This window comes from Rhinolophus sinicus, linkage group LG10, assembly GCF_036562045.2.
Source record: "Rhinolophus sinicus isolate RSC01 linkage group LG10, ASM3656204v1, whole genome shotgun sequence".
Taxonomy (NCBI): Eukaryota; Metazoa; Chordata; class Mammalia; order Chiroptera; family Rhinolophidae; genus Rhinolophus; species Rhinolophus sinicus.
Window position 1 is genome coordinate 49,316,414 of NC_133759.1, and position 14,801 is coordinate 49,331,214.

At 44.8% G+C, this 14,801-nt stretch overlaps 1 protein-coding gene across 3 annotated transcripts in view; it reads left to right on the plus strand.

Annotated features, from left to right (window-relative positions):
* Positions 1-14,801, plus strand: part of CACNA2D3 (calcium voltage-gated channel auxiliary subunit alpha2delta 3) — an 829,919-nt gene that overhangs the window by 618,180 nt on the left and 196,938 nt on the right. For all 3 annotated transcript variants that reach the window (XR_002136724.2, XM_074313124.1, XM_074313125.1), the window contains one exon: positions 4,780-4,854. Coding sequence is in view for 2 of the 3 variants with exons in the window: in XM_074313124.1 (XP_074169225.1) it covers positions 4,780-4,854 (75 nt within the window). In the remaining variant the exon portion in view is untranslated. The remainder of the gene's footprint in view (positions 1-4,779; positions 4,855-14,801) is intronic.

Sequence of the window (14,801 nt, forward strand, 5' to 3'; positions counted from 1 at the left end):
TCACAGCTAGCAAGCCATGATTTTAGCTGCTATTTATTACCCTAAAACCATTAGGAACAATAAATGACAATAGTAATCATCATCATAGTTGAAATAATAGTTAGAATATTAACAATAACAGTAAGAGTTCAAATAAAATAAAACAAGAAAACATGTATTGAACTTTTTACTATGTGTCTGGTATGGTAAAAGTGCTTTGTGTGCATGATTCCCTTGGAATCCTTATTGTGCTCCCATGAAGTAGGTGCAGCTTGGCCCGTTTTTAGTTGAGGAAACTTGAAATAACTTTCTCAATGTAACTCATCTAGGGAATGATGAGTGAAACACTGTGTAACAAGAGAATAGAGGAAGAGCAACTACAGAAATTTAAGCAGCAATGCCTGAAATACAGGCACTTCTGTTTTATGCTTTCCCAAGGGTCAGGCCGGGAACCGGAGACAGAGATAGAACATGCGTAAACCCCAGTCAGTCTGCCTCTGGTTCCCATAACACGCCTTGGGAAAAGGTGTGCCTGTCAGCCAGGGACAGCCGTGGCGGGACAGGCCCCTCTCATCCAGGAGAGGCGCGCTGCAGGGAGGAGAGTGGGGATCACACCTTTCCCTCCTGATTAACACCTTGTAAAGATGAGTCAGCTCTTGGCTCTTGGGGTTTTCCCAGAAGATAGAATTCTTTCTTTTCCCTTAGCTTCATAGATTTTTCCCATAAGCAATCAGACTTCCTGTAATTTTTATTAAGAATTCCAGACACCCCAGCAATAATTTCCAGACACCATGGCCTCTGTGAAGGTAACAAGCCATTTTATAATTGGGTTCACTTCATTAGCCCAAAGCCCCTGCACTTGGAGGGGAAGCACCTCCTTCCCAGCTGTTGGACCACGAGACTGCTGGTCTCCGGGAGACCATGCTTCAGGATGAAGGCCTCTGGCAGCCCCAAGTGCTGGAACGCCTCGTGTCCGATCTGTTCTCTATTACTCCACGGAACGGCACATTAGAATGGACAGGAAGACTGGTTCTATTTCAGATGAAATAAAAATTAGAGATTTCATCAGGATATTGATTTGTGGCCAAAAGCAAATGTTGGACATTGTCATATTAGAAGCTTTTGGTTTTCTGAGAGATTCATCCACCGAGTGTATTTTGAGATTTGCTCAGACTTTCTCTTCTTACATCTATATTAAGTTATATCCATATGTCACCAACCAAACAACAAAAAATTCTGATGTCATTTTCTCAGATTGTTCTCCCGGGAAGGATTTTAACCAGATAGTTTCTGAACGTCAGGAAGACTTTCTCAGATATAGCTTGAGAAGAACTGGCTATGCACCTGCCATAGCAAGTCAGCTTCTCCTTTTTGGCTCACTTTTGATACTTACTGTAGTTCAGACTTTAAAGATGAATTAAATAATATTGGGTAAAGGGAAGACTGTCTTGAATAAACACAAACCTTCACCGCAGCCCCTGCCATGTGCCAGACAGTATGCTAAGGACGTAGAAGTCAAAGATCAGTAAAATGGCTCCTTCCCCACAAAGCCCGTTCTGATGGGAGAGGTACTACCTTATCTAGAATGAGGCAAGGGAAGGAAAGACAGCCAGCTGGGCTGAGAGATGGGAAGTCAGGTGTAGCGTTTTCATGCATAACAGTGAAGGTAGTCGTGGGAGAAATCTTGGGGTTTTATGGAAACATGGTATGCAAAGGAAGAAACAATGGGAGAACCAGGAGAACCTTTTTGTAGGTGATGAACCTGAGGCTGAGCTTACAGCATGGATGAGAATTAGCTAGGGGGAGATGGGAAGGAGCGGGGCTCTAGGCCGCTAGTGCTGTGTGAGTGAGGGTCTTGGGAGGAGAGAAAACTGCAGGGGGGTTGTTGTTGCTGCCATGTTCCCTGAGAGGCAACGAGGGGAAGGAGGTAAGACTGGGTGCCCAGGTAGGAGCCAGACCCCAGGGACACCTGATGGACAGGCCCGTGGATTTTTATCTTACACATGAAAGAGGTCTTTAGTGGATTTTACACAGGGGGCAACAGAGCCAGAGGTATCTTTGACTTTGATCTGGAAGATGACTTCAATGGGGCTGACCTTTGAGGCAGGAAGAGCAGTTAGCACCATTGTGGAAATCTATTACATTAAGTCTTCACGGATGGTAGGGTGGGGAAGCCAAGTTGAAGCTGAGTAATTTCTGGAAGAAAAATTAGTGATTACTTGGATCAAGAAGTTGGGGATGAAAGAAAGAAGTCTAAGGATGACGCTGTCATATCGAACTTGGGAGTGTGGGCAGGTGGTAGTGCCACCGACAGAGAGAGAAGAGCAGAAAGAGCCGTGCTGAGGGAAGCGCTGCCATGATGGACCAGGAGAGTCCAACAGCCTGAGGGATACCCAGGTGGAGCTGACTGACATGCAGTTGGATACGTGCATCTGCCACTGAGGGGCGAGGCCAAGGCTGGACCACAGACCTGGAGATCAACAGCATCCAGGTGGCTGCTGAAACTTACTGGGGGAGACAACACTCCTATGAGAATCCTATGAAAAGGAGCAAACCCAGGCGTGTGGAGTCTGGAAGCTGAGGGAATGAAGAGTGTAAAGGAAGAGGGTGCAGTTGGCTAATACAACCGGGAAGATGCAAGAGAGAGTTTTCTATAGGGCTTGGTAATTAGGAGGCCACTGGCAACAGTAGAGAAAGGTGTTCCAGTGGCATCTTGGCAGGTGGGGGTGGGGAGGGGACAGCAAAGGGAGATCCTAGTAGGCTGAGGCATAAAGGAGCAGCAAGGAAGTGGAAATGGCATTTAAACAATAAGCATAGGACGTTGGTGGGAAGGTCAGCTTAGCCTCTGCGTTTCCAGGGGACGAAGCAGAGTTCGGGTTAGCCTTGGAGGATCTGCATTCAATTCAATGTCTTTTATTGTTTCCCTGCTCCCTCCTTTTCCTCTTTTTCCTTCCCCCATCCTCTTTCTTCCATCCCAACCACCCCGCCACATAGTTTTAACCACATGGCATGACCTTGGTCATCGTGGAACTTATATTCTGATGGGGAGACAGGCATTAAATAACCAAAGGCTTTGACTGATTCCTTGATTACTTATTATAATCTAACTCACAAATAATTGATTATTATCATTTTGATAAATGCTATATAGGAAAAGGAAAGGGCATTAAGGGAGCATATGCAAGGAACCCTACCTTCTCTTAAGTCTTACTTCCCGTAAGCAAGCCAAGAACTGAAGTAGTGTTCCTTCAGAACGCACTGACTGCATTAGCTGACTGTAAAATATCATTTGGTCTCATTTTGAGTTCGAATTTCCAATCAAATACCACTTTTGCCTTGAATGGAAAAAGTCAGACTCTCCAAGTCCTTTTTGACCCCTCCAGTTTGTATTAGACAGGAACACAGTAATGGTAATTAATGCAGTGTTTACTGTGTCTGACATTTTTCCAAGAGACAGGATGAAAGAGACGATATACATCTCAAAGGATAGGAAATCTCTGGTTTATCTTTCACAGCATAACGAAATATACTTTTATCATTGGAGTCAAGTAGACTCTTATTAAAACTTGCTGTGCAAGGTAACTCCAGGAGAAAACATCGGTTGCCCTTGACTACCATGTGCATATTTGCTTTGTGTAATGCAAGGGAAACTTTTAATTGTCGGTGTTAAATTCGTTAAGCTAAGAAGCAGACAGGGTCATTCTTGGTTTGTAAACTCTGTTGTCTGGATCATATAATAGTATCATAGTCAAGAATGTGAGTGGCAGAGAATTTTAAAGAAAAGTAACAGTGAAGGCTCAGAACTATGAAATAACTTGTCAGAAAAAAATAGAGGATTTTTTTTTTTCTTCTCCCCTTTCACTGCTCTGGCAAAAGTGGGTTACATTTTCTTTCTTCAGAGAGGGAGAGATCAGTATGAGTTTTATGCCAGAGGCCATTTTAATACATGAATGATTTGTAGGTAAATTTATTGTAGCCAATGGGTGCAGTCAACTGTGTAATAGAAATATTGTCAAAAAGCTGGGATTATTATTTAAATAAGTGCAGTGTTAAATTTGATTACATACTTTTTAAAGCTAATAAAACATTTCATTGCTCTCAAAGTATTTCCCATAGTCCCATTTAGTCAGAAAACATAAATTAAGTGAGGTTCTGTATCGAAAATTACCCAGGCTTTGTGTCGATGGAAGCATGCATGGAAAAGCTTGGCACCCTCACAATTTAAAGAGGAAAGGATATAAAAGGGGTTGGCAGGCTCCTCCGTAGGCTGGGGGGAGGGACACTCTTATCCTTGAAGAATTATGAAAAATGACTGCCTGGGAGAGTGCAGGTTTGAGATGGCCCGTATGGGTGTGGAATTATAGGAAGCCTGGATGTGAATCAGAGTCAGGCCCCCCTCTTTCCTTAGAAAGGTAGAGAGAAGACACTGAGGTTGATAAAATTCTATTCACTTGGGCACAGCGTCTTTCCAGAAACATTAGCCATTTTCTTTTTTTTTTTCTTTTTTTTTTAATGTAATTGTTTTTGTTTTAAATAAATCAAAGTAAGGCCTTTGGATGCCAACATGGGGATGTGACATTTTAAATTGTGCTATTTGCTGAGCTTATACTGTGACAGGTCTTCATTTCCACCAAATGTCAAGGATCAGTGCCTTGCATTCATTTTAATGAAATATTGTGCTGATAAGGGTTATGAATGCCAAGTTTAAGCTGTAAATTACTAAATGTCGGGCTGCTTTATGCTTTGTGAATTCACCAGGGAGCAAGCTAATGAAGGTTTCTTTCTCACTTCCTCTTACAGTTAGGGATTCACGGTTATGCCTTTGCAATCACAAATAATGGATATATCCTGACGCATCCAGAACTCAGACCACTGGTAAGAGGAATACTTATTTCTGTGTTTCTCCTTTTATGATTTGAAGATATTTTGTTCAGTTCTTCAGTGGCAATACTTTGTAGCAGTTTTTACCTTAAAAGCTCAATTTATAATATTGTCTCCTAAAGGTTGTTAATAGTTTATAACTAGTATTTTGACACATGATACATAAATAATGTTGGATAGATATATTTACTATCTCCCTTTTGTATATAAATTCATATATAGTTATATGCATGTATTTATTTATTTTACATCTGCCAGTATATGGTTTTTTTTGTGTTTTTTTTTTTTAACTCTAGACAGTTTGAAACATATAATAATGGGTACCTTTGTATGACAAATGGTCTCTCTCACTCCAACCTGAGACTGAGTTATTGCAGGTCACATTTGATACAACAAATTAGACCCAGGATTCCTGGAAATTCACTACAATGGGATTTGCCCCCAAATTACATTGCCTAAGCCCAGTGCCTCCTGCGTTGAAGGGATTCAACAGTACCTTTTTGGTTTCATTGAAATGGTTGAGATTTTCTCCGTTTCCTGCCTAAGCCATATGCAGTAGCATGTTTGGAGACCTGATGTGTCAACCATTTTCTTTCAGCATCATTTGCACTTTCTCTGAAGTGTGTGAGGTTAGGCCCAACCTAGAACAGCTCATGATATCTTTGTCCAGCTCAACCTTTGGGGAGAGGCTGTCTAGAGCACTGTGTGGAGGAGAACACTGAAGGGCAGCCAGGCTTGTCGGATAGGAGGCCCTGGTCCACTGAGTATCTCCTGTGGATGCTGGAAGGGCATCAGCGGTGACTGCCATGGGTTTGGGTCTCTTTCGGTGTGTGTGTGTGTGTTTAGATAATTTGAAAGCAGATACAAAGATATAAAGAGTAATACAGTAAATTCTGCTTTGGAAAGTTAATGTATAGGTTGTTTCTTGTAGCAATCCACATACACACATATATATTCACACATACCCATCCACCCAAATGCCTTTTTCTCTTTCATCGAGATTAGAAAATAGAGGCAGTGCCTGCTATGCAAATGTTTATTGGAGAAGCATTGTGGGAACCAGTTTGCTTCTCACTTGAATCATTGTTTAGAAAAGTTCATGTTTGAGCTCCATCATCATCCAACTTTGCTCTAATCGCCCTGGTATTAATGGAGTCATGGCCACATCATGTGGATCCCATATGCACACTTTAAGATGGGAATTATGGTAATATTTGATATCAACAATCTTTTTTTTTTTTTTTAATCAGAAAAGCATTGGGTTAACTAGCTAGCTAATTCCAAACGTAACTCAGAATTATTGAAAAGTCTGACTGAAAAAAGCTACTGACTTTGTAAGGACATTTAAGTCTAAAAACATATAAGTCTAACAGCTTGGCATTTGACCCATTTCTAAGCCACCCAGTAGGGTTGTCTGTTGGGAGTGGTAGGAGTTACGTGCTTGGTGTGGCCGAGACTGGGCTCCTAGTGCTTATTTATTCCAAGTTGGAGTGGAACAGAGTAAATGAAACAATCAAACCTGGATCTTCTGCCAGTGAGTGAATTATCTTCCCATTTATCAGCCTTTAAAGAAGGAATGAAATGGAACCAGATGTCAGAAGTCACCAAGGTACTTTCCCTCTCTGTGCTGCAGTGGAAATGAGCTGCTCCCATTGCACACTCAACTCACAACATCTTTCTGCTTTTTTATATCTTCTGGTCATGCAGCAAATGATCTGTTTGCGAAGAGTCTATCTGATGCACTTTCCAGAGCTATAGCCACTGAGAGGGCAGCCGAAAGGCTCTTAGAAAAGTAGCCCAACCAGGTCACACGATCATCTACCAGTGCAAATATTCACAACCACATGTAATTTCTGTTCTTCTCACTGTTGAATCATTGTACTGAATGATTTCACCAAAAGTGGTAGCCAAGGTCAAGTTCCCATAAAGGGAATGGCCCAAGCAAATGCTCTATATCTCACCTGTGGGAACTCAAACCATATGAACCATCTTGCAGTTGATCTATGATAAAAGCATAAGGAATGGCCAGGCCAGTTGTCTGTCTCTGACCCTAAGGCCACACAATCTTTAGGAGAGGTTTGGAGCGATGCCCACCATTGAGGAGTTCATGAACTAACCCATCTGAATGTTATCAGTAAGTGGATGTTGACTGTGCCTTGAGTTTTATGTTTTCCTTCTGGGAAAAAGACAGCAGTGAAGTGGAAGGAACGCAACTTCAGCAACACACAGGTTGCCCTTGACCCCTAGTCCTGCCACATCTGAACTGTGTGTTTTTGGGCAAGTCACACAGCCTCCCTTGTAATCCTGCCATAACTATAGTGTATAAATCACAGCTTGGTTGTCAGAATAAATGGGATAATGCCACCAAAGAGCCTTGTGTGACAAAGCAGTCCCCAGGACATGGTGCAGACAGTGGTGGTGAACTAGCACCCTGTTTGTGTTGTATTAGCTCCATTGATCGAAGCTCAGCTGCTAGAAAGGTTGGGAGGATGTGGTGGTGGATGCTTAGGGAGGAGCTAAAGAACACTTCTTGATTATTCACTCTGTTCAGGTTATTAGGATAAACATTGATGAGGGATTGTACACACACGCGCACACAAGTGAACAGATGCAGAGTCCTTGGGCTCACGCAATGCTAATTTCAGTCTCCCATCAACTTAGTCTGTGAAACCTTGGCTCAACCTGTCTGTGCCTGTCTCTCTCCCTCTCTCTCTCACACACAAACACACACACACACACACACACTCACACACACACACACACACTATCAGTTTTCTTGGCCAACTCTGGTCTAGAAGACAGTTAACAACTGTGCTATAAATTGCTATGTGAGCCCTACCATGTAAGGGAACCAAAGTTTTGTTGTTTGTTTTTAAGGCAGCAATAAGCATAATACTAGAAGCTGCAGTAACTGAAGAATATTAGTTAAGAGCCAATCTTCAAGGATAGACCACTCCAGGCTCTGGCATGTACATTTGTTCACCTGAATGACAAAAGCAGAAAGCTTTCTCCCTTCTCCCCGATCACCAGTCCACCCGGCACATAGTAGGGACCCCAGAGATGAATGAACGAAGGGATCTCCAAAGCTAATGTTTTCATGTTCACTTACCTTGCGTCCTTCGGGATAATGTAATTTGGGAGGTTCCCCCGGAAACATATCTGCACCAGACATGATCCAGCCTGGTCAGAACCCTCCTGCGTGGCTAAGGACAACCAGCTGCCAGCAGCTTCCTTGGCTGGCTAAGGGTTCGGGCAGGGAATCCTCATTCAAACCTGCCTCGCCTTCTCCCAAGCCCAGCCACATAATCAAATCCTTATTATAAATGCACGTTCCCCTTGGTTTTGGCCAAGGCTACCAGATTAGCACATTGGGTGTGAGTGTGGGGTTGTGGCCAGTGCGAGAGGATGGATCAAGCTCACTTAAAACAACTCATATTCCCTCCCCATCTGCCACCGAGAGTTTTTCTGCCCCTGCAGCCAGAGGAAAGAGGTGGGTTTCTCTGAAGCACAATACCAATATTTTTCTAATTTGTCCAATAAAATCTTCCCCCTGAACTTAATGTTTGGCTTGATTTTATCCAGTATTTCCTTTAATCTTGTATGACTTGGGTGTGAATCATGAAATGTCTCCAAAAACAGCGCAGAGGTAGGGGCCTTACTCAGCAGACTCACTTTGGTTTAATTGGCAGAACTGCTACAGGAATACTTTTCTGTTGACAATCGGGCTACCCTAGTCTTTCTCCAATTGTTTCTCAACCAGTCTGTCCTTGCCACCAGCTTGACTTCTGGTACACGAAGTGACATTGAGTCAACAAATATGTACCCGGTTCCTGGTGTGCTGGGTCCTGTGTTAGGCTGCAGCTGCATGTAGCTGTCTTCCAGGGCGCCAGGGGCCGTCTCACAGATGGGGGCCAGTACCTATTCTCTGGATGGGGAACAGGATGGCAACACAGCAAGTGGGATTCAAGTTAGACCCTGAAGAATGTGTTTTGCGTGGTTATTAAATGTCTGGAATTTTTTCCTTGGTCTCTACCACTCTTTAACATTCAGGTTAAAACTATTTCAAAGTATAGTTACCTAGAGTTACTGTCTAGATTGATTTGTTTTCCACTTTATGCTTCCCATGTCTTTGAGAGCTTTATGATTTTTTTCTTAAAATGTGGAGCCCTGAATCTCTCTCTTTTCATTTTGCCCAATAGGGCATTGAGGGAAGGTACCATCTTTAGCATGATCAGATTTTTGTTTTATCCTTTTTTTGTATATATTTTGGTGATCCATCTCCCCTTCCATGTTAGAACAAAGGGATATTTGAGTTGATTTCCTTCCCCCAAGGGGGCCTGGAATGTGGGCCTGGTCCGATCACCAAAAGAACATGAAGAAGGCCTCCTTCTAGCAGCCACAGGGCAGGCAGGGCTCCACAGAAGAGTCTGAGGCAGGCAAAACCTAGGACTTGTTCCCACGAAGCCCATGGTGACACCTGCCAAAGGCTGTTCATTCTGCGTCTGCAAGCCCAGGAGATGGGGAAGGATGCTGGTGGGTTTTTATTCTGGATGAAATGTTGCCAGTCGCTTGGGCCACTGGATGTGGTGGTAGATGAGATAGGAGCTGGGGATAATGGAGAGAAACCTCCATTCATTCCTCCAGCATTTGCTGAATGTCCACTGTGCTCTAGGCCTGAGCAAGCTGCTTGGAGAGGTTACAGAGATGTGCCCCCCCTCAGAAAACTCACAGTCTAATGCGATGCGTAACATTTAATATTTAAGGAGTGTGAGTAACTGTAGACACTACTCAGGAAGATGCATTTTTGTATGATTGTTATTGTTGGCCTTAGTATGTTTTTTTTTAAAAAAAACACATTTGTCGATTCCTTTTTATGTGACAGGCACTGTTTGAAGTGTTTTACATGTGTTAAAGCTTTTAATCGTTAACTCATTTAATAGCAAGCCTAGGATATAGGTGCGGTGGAAAGCCCAGAGGCTCAAGGGAAGGGTGTGTGTGAGGGCAGGCCTGGGTGGAAGATGGATCTAGTTGGCACCTGGAGTCTGACTGTAGCCAACTGTGAGTGCCAGGCTGAGGTACTGGGGTTCTCTGCGAGGAAGGCAGATGTCCCCAGGTTGCATACAGGAAGTCGAGGCACTAATTGATAAGGTGGTGAGGGGACTAGAAAGTGCCAGAGCCTGGAGCTCTAACCCAGATCAGTTGAGACGTGTGAAATTCACTCTGCTATGCTGGTTGGTTCTTCAGAAGATAGGAGGCAGAGTGGTTGGAGGTGGGACTGACCAGGAGGCCTGGTCTCTACAGCCACATGGATGAGTAAGAGAGTCATCACTGGGTGATTATAGTTAGAATCTGTCTAGACGGGCACGGTCCAGTAAGCATATCATGTGAACCACAAACACGAGCTGCCTGTGTAATTTACAATTTTTCTAGTAGCCACATCTAAAAAAGCAAAAAAGAAATGGATGAAATTAAGTTTAAGAATATATTTTATTGAACACAGTATATCCACAATCACATTGTTTTAATATACAATAATATAAAAAATTATTAATGCGCTATTTTACATTCTTTACATACTTATCTTTGAAATCTGGTATGTATTTTACACACACAGCTCATTTCTGTTCTGACGAGCGACATTTCAGGTGCTGATGAGCCGCACGTGACAGCACAGGTCTCTAGAGTGTGACCAGACATTGTGGACCCTTCTAGATAAAAGGGACTGATCGTAGGACCTCCTCTTTCCTTAAAGTACATGACAACAAACTTCACCACTACCACCACCCATCACTTTTCCATCCTGGGAGTCACTGCAAACAGTGGGTGGCTTCTTAGCCTCCTCTCTGGTGGCCGTGGCCCCTCCCTCGCAGGCTGTGGCCTCTCAGAGAGTGAAAGTGGGGAACTGTCCAGAATTCAGGGCAGCGAGCCGATGGCCAGGGCAGATGACCTCTCTGGTTTGGCCGCACATCTCTGCCTGTTTCAGCAATGTGGGTTCAGTCCCGCACCAAACTGTGCAGCATGAGCCAGTGGCGGGAAGCGTTAGCCGCACGGGGTGAGCCTGAGCTGTCAGCTGATCTAATCAGAATATTCAGACACCCAAACCATTTCTGTCATTCTGTAAAACTCGGGTGAGCTCTTTAACCAGCCCAAACTCTGCAATCACTGTGGCATGTTCCTAACCTATTGCAGAATCTTCCGACTCCCTCTAGAATCCAACTTTGCTGTTGTCCCAGCCACTAGCTCTCCACAGCCTGAACTCTGTCTGATGTCAACAGCCTTTTACTTCTGTCACTCTCTGACTGTCCCTGTCCCACTGTGAACGTTGATTCTGCTGTTTTGTTCTTAGGTATGGCCAGGCAGGTCATTTATCCAGGCCTTTTTGCTATTACACGTGAGTCACAGATGGACCTTTGCAGAATGTCAGTGAACACACGGATTGACGTGTGGACATGCTAATAAATATTCTTATACCATAGTCCTCTCATATGGAATTAAGTGGACATGCCTATGGATACATGTAAATATATGTGGAATGCTAAGTAGACAGTGCGTATCAAATATCAGTTAAATAGAAGCTTAAATGGTAGCAGCACTATTAGAATCCTCGTCAAAGTCCAACTGATTTGGCTCAGGCAACGTGAGGAGACTGGATCATGTTTAAAAATTTTGATGGGAAGTTTAAATGTGATTTTTATATCCTTATGCAGATTGTCAATTATGTAAGGTCTCCCGCACATCTAACAGTTTTCTTTTTTGTATACTTCTTGGACCAACAATGCCTCCATTAATTTTCCTCCATTTCTTTTTCCCATCCACGGCTGCTCAATGTAAATGCTAAGGGTTCTTGTTAGTTCAACAGGTGTGGGTGGGGCTTTTGCTGGGCCCCTCCCCCACATCATCCACCCTCATGTCCGATTGCATCTGGCTCCAAAACGCTCCCCAAGCCCATCTGCCTCTCTCTGTCACTACCCCCTGGTTAGGGCCACCGTATTGTCTCTCCTGGATGACTTCAGCTCCCTTTCAGCTCCTCTCTGGGCACCTGTTTTTGCCCCCCACCCCAGCACTATTCATTCGGCAGGGGGGGGGCTTTCACAGACATCAGTCAGATGGCGTGGCTTCCCTTTGCATAGAGAGAAAACCCCAAACTCCTGGCCGTAAGCCCGGTCCCTGCTGCATCTGTCGCCACCTCCCTGCCCTGCCTGAGCTGTGTGGCAGCCCATGCTCCCCTGTGCTCCAGCCACATGGAGGTCCTCTTGTTGGTTTCTCAGAAATCTTCCTGCTTTAAATCTTTGTGCCTGCTCATCTCTCTGCCTGGAATCTTGTGTCAGATACACCCACGACTGGTGTGTTCTCATCCCCTGTCTCATCTCAGGTGTCACCCCTGCGGAGAGGGATGCCTGCTCCCTGGCCAAAGGAGCCTCTCTCTGCTTCTGTCACTCCCCATGACATCCCCTGCTTTAGTTCCCTTGGTTGACATAGCACTCTTGGGAAATGTCTCTGTGTTCATCCTCTCCCCTACTGTCCCTGGTGAATTCCTGGGAGTTTGCTGTTGCATGGAGGATGCAGTCAGTAAGTATTTATCGAATGATTTTGATGTTTGATGGATGCTAATGACTAAATGTCTAGGTACCAATTTCTTACAATAAATGAGAAATGCAGGGGCTACACATTCACTCATGAAACATTTACTGAGTCCTTCCTATGTCAGGTGCAGAAATTGAAGCACGCGTGATTGATCAATACCTCCTATTCTCTGCCGTTCCTCTGCCCTCCTGCTTGTCTGCAAGCATTCATCAGGTGTTCCTTGCGTCAAGCACTGTGCAAACTAATGGAGACATAGAAGTAGGTAGAAGGATGTCCCTGCCCACAGGAAGCTCACTCCCCAATGGCCAGAGGGGCCAAGAAGATCTATGGGCTTGCAGGGGAAGTGTCTGCTTTTTTCCCAGGAAGGTGCCTTGTAATGCAGGGGGGCTTCCCAGAGGAGGTAGCATGCACGCCAACTGCATTCACAGTCCACTCTGGGGGACATTTCTTCCCACTTAACAGGGGCCCCCCGCTCTCTCCAGGACCGCTGTCTCGGACCAGACCAGACATGAGTTTTCTCTCTGGTCTCAGAACCATGCATTCTGCTGCCCTAGTTTGTCAGCGTGTGTGGGGTGGGGAACTACCATTATTTACAAACTTTTCTGTGGCTCCCAAATGCTGGAATCCTCAGCTTCCTGGCCCTCCTTCTGCCCAGCCTGTTGCTGAACTGAAGGAGACTCCCCAGTAGGTGGCGCCCGGGCACCGCCGTGTGCCAGGTCCCAAAGATACCGTCCCTGCCAGCACACATTCTCTGAACAGACCCCAGACGACTCCAGCTTAGGCCTGGTCTGAATCTATCCCGCTTAAGAGAAAGAATTAACGGATGCTTAGTAAATGTATCTGCTCAGAGGAGTGTGTTCTCTGAGAAAAAATAAACAAGACTGTGTGACCCCCACGTAGTGAGCCTGTTCCTTTTGAAATACATCATTTGGCAAAAGAGAAAACAGAGCCCCGCATGCTTTCCTCTTGATGAAATTGTTGAGGGCACTGTTTGAACTGCCCCGACCTGGACACTTAAATGGAACCATTGCAGCCCTGAGCTGGGAACACTTACACCTCCTGAGTCTGGGGATTAGGCAAGTTAGTGGGGTGCCTGGTTGCTGTTTGCTGAGAGCTACACTCTGTTCTGTGAACCTCAAGAACTCAACAGCCTGTTGGTCCCCGAGTTCTGTGGCTGTGTATGTGCTTAGACACCTAGGGCATATGGGGTTTAGCAGATAGAGGACTAACAGTAACAGTGCAACTGCCCCAAAGGGTGTTAATGGCCAGGCTCTATGCTGAGCACCTTATGTGTTTTGCCTCCTTCTGTCCTCAAAGCATCCTGCATGTTCCTACTCATCTCAGAGGGGATAACTGATGCCTAGCCCAAGGGCCGCCAGTCAGAAAGTAAATTGGAATCAGTCTTCAGAAAAAAAGAAAAAAAAAGAATGACTATGGACAATGTCATTTTTCACAAAATAAAATATATTCAATTGAAAGAACTTTTCTTAATTCCAAAGCTGTGTTATGAGCTTCTTTGACAAAATGAAAGTTGAGCTGGAGAGCCTCCCCTCGCTACTGCAGACAGCTCTCCCCTTCCCTCTGCTCTCGGCCCCACACCCACACCTGTGTGGACACAGCAGCGTCTCCTCTGCTCTGGGCTGTGCCCACAAGAAAGGGAGAGAGGAGAATGGGGTCAGTGTAGACTCAGCCCTGTATCCTCCGGGACGGGCTACACATAATCTAAAGCCACAAAGCCTCCCTCACTCAGTGGCTTTCCCTCTGTGGGCTCCCGTAATTGCTCCTTCCTTTGTCCCTTCATGCAGAGTGGGAGAAAAGGTCTCCACTGCCTGTAGCTTCAGGGTACTGCACCATTTTTTTGTAGTTTTCTACACCCTACCCACAGCGTTACAATAGCCTCTTTATTAAACTTTCCTTAATTAGCCAGCTTGACTATGCCATGTGCTTCCTGCTGGGGCCCTGACTGATACAAATGTAAGAGTAGAGGGAAGGTTTGTTTTTCCTAAGTCCTTACTCTGCCAAGAAGGAAGGAGAGGAAAGAAGGAAGAATGGAAGGAAAGAGGAAGAATGAAAAGGAAAGGGAAGCAAGAGAGGAAGGAAGGGAGGAAGGAAGACAAGAAGAAGACAGGGAGGGAGGGAAGGAGGGAGGGAGGAAAGAAGGAACGAAGGAAGGAAGGAAGGAAGAAAGGAAGAAAGGAAGGGAGGGAGGGAGGAAGGGGAAGGAAAGGAAAGGAAAGGAAAGGAAAGGAAAGGAAAGGAAAGGCAGGAGGAAAAGATGCTCTATCAGTTCCTTTATTAATTTACACTTCTAGTAAATTACCCTTTTGCTCAAGTGATTATTAAGAACTGGTATCTGT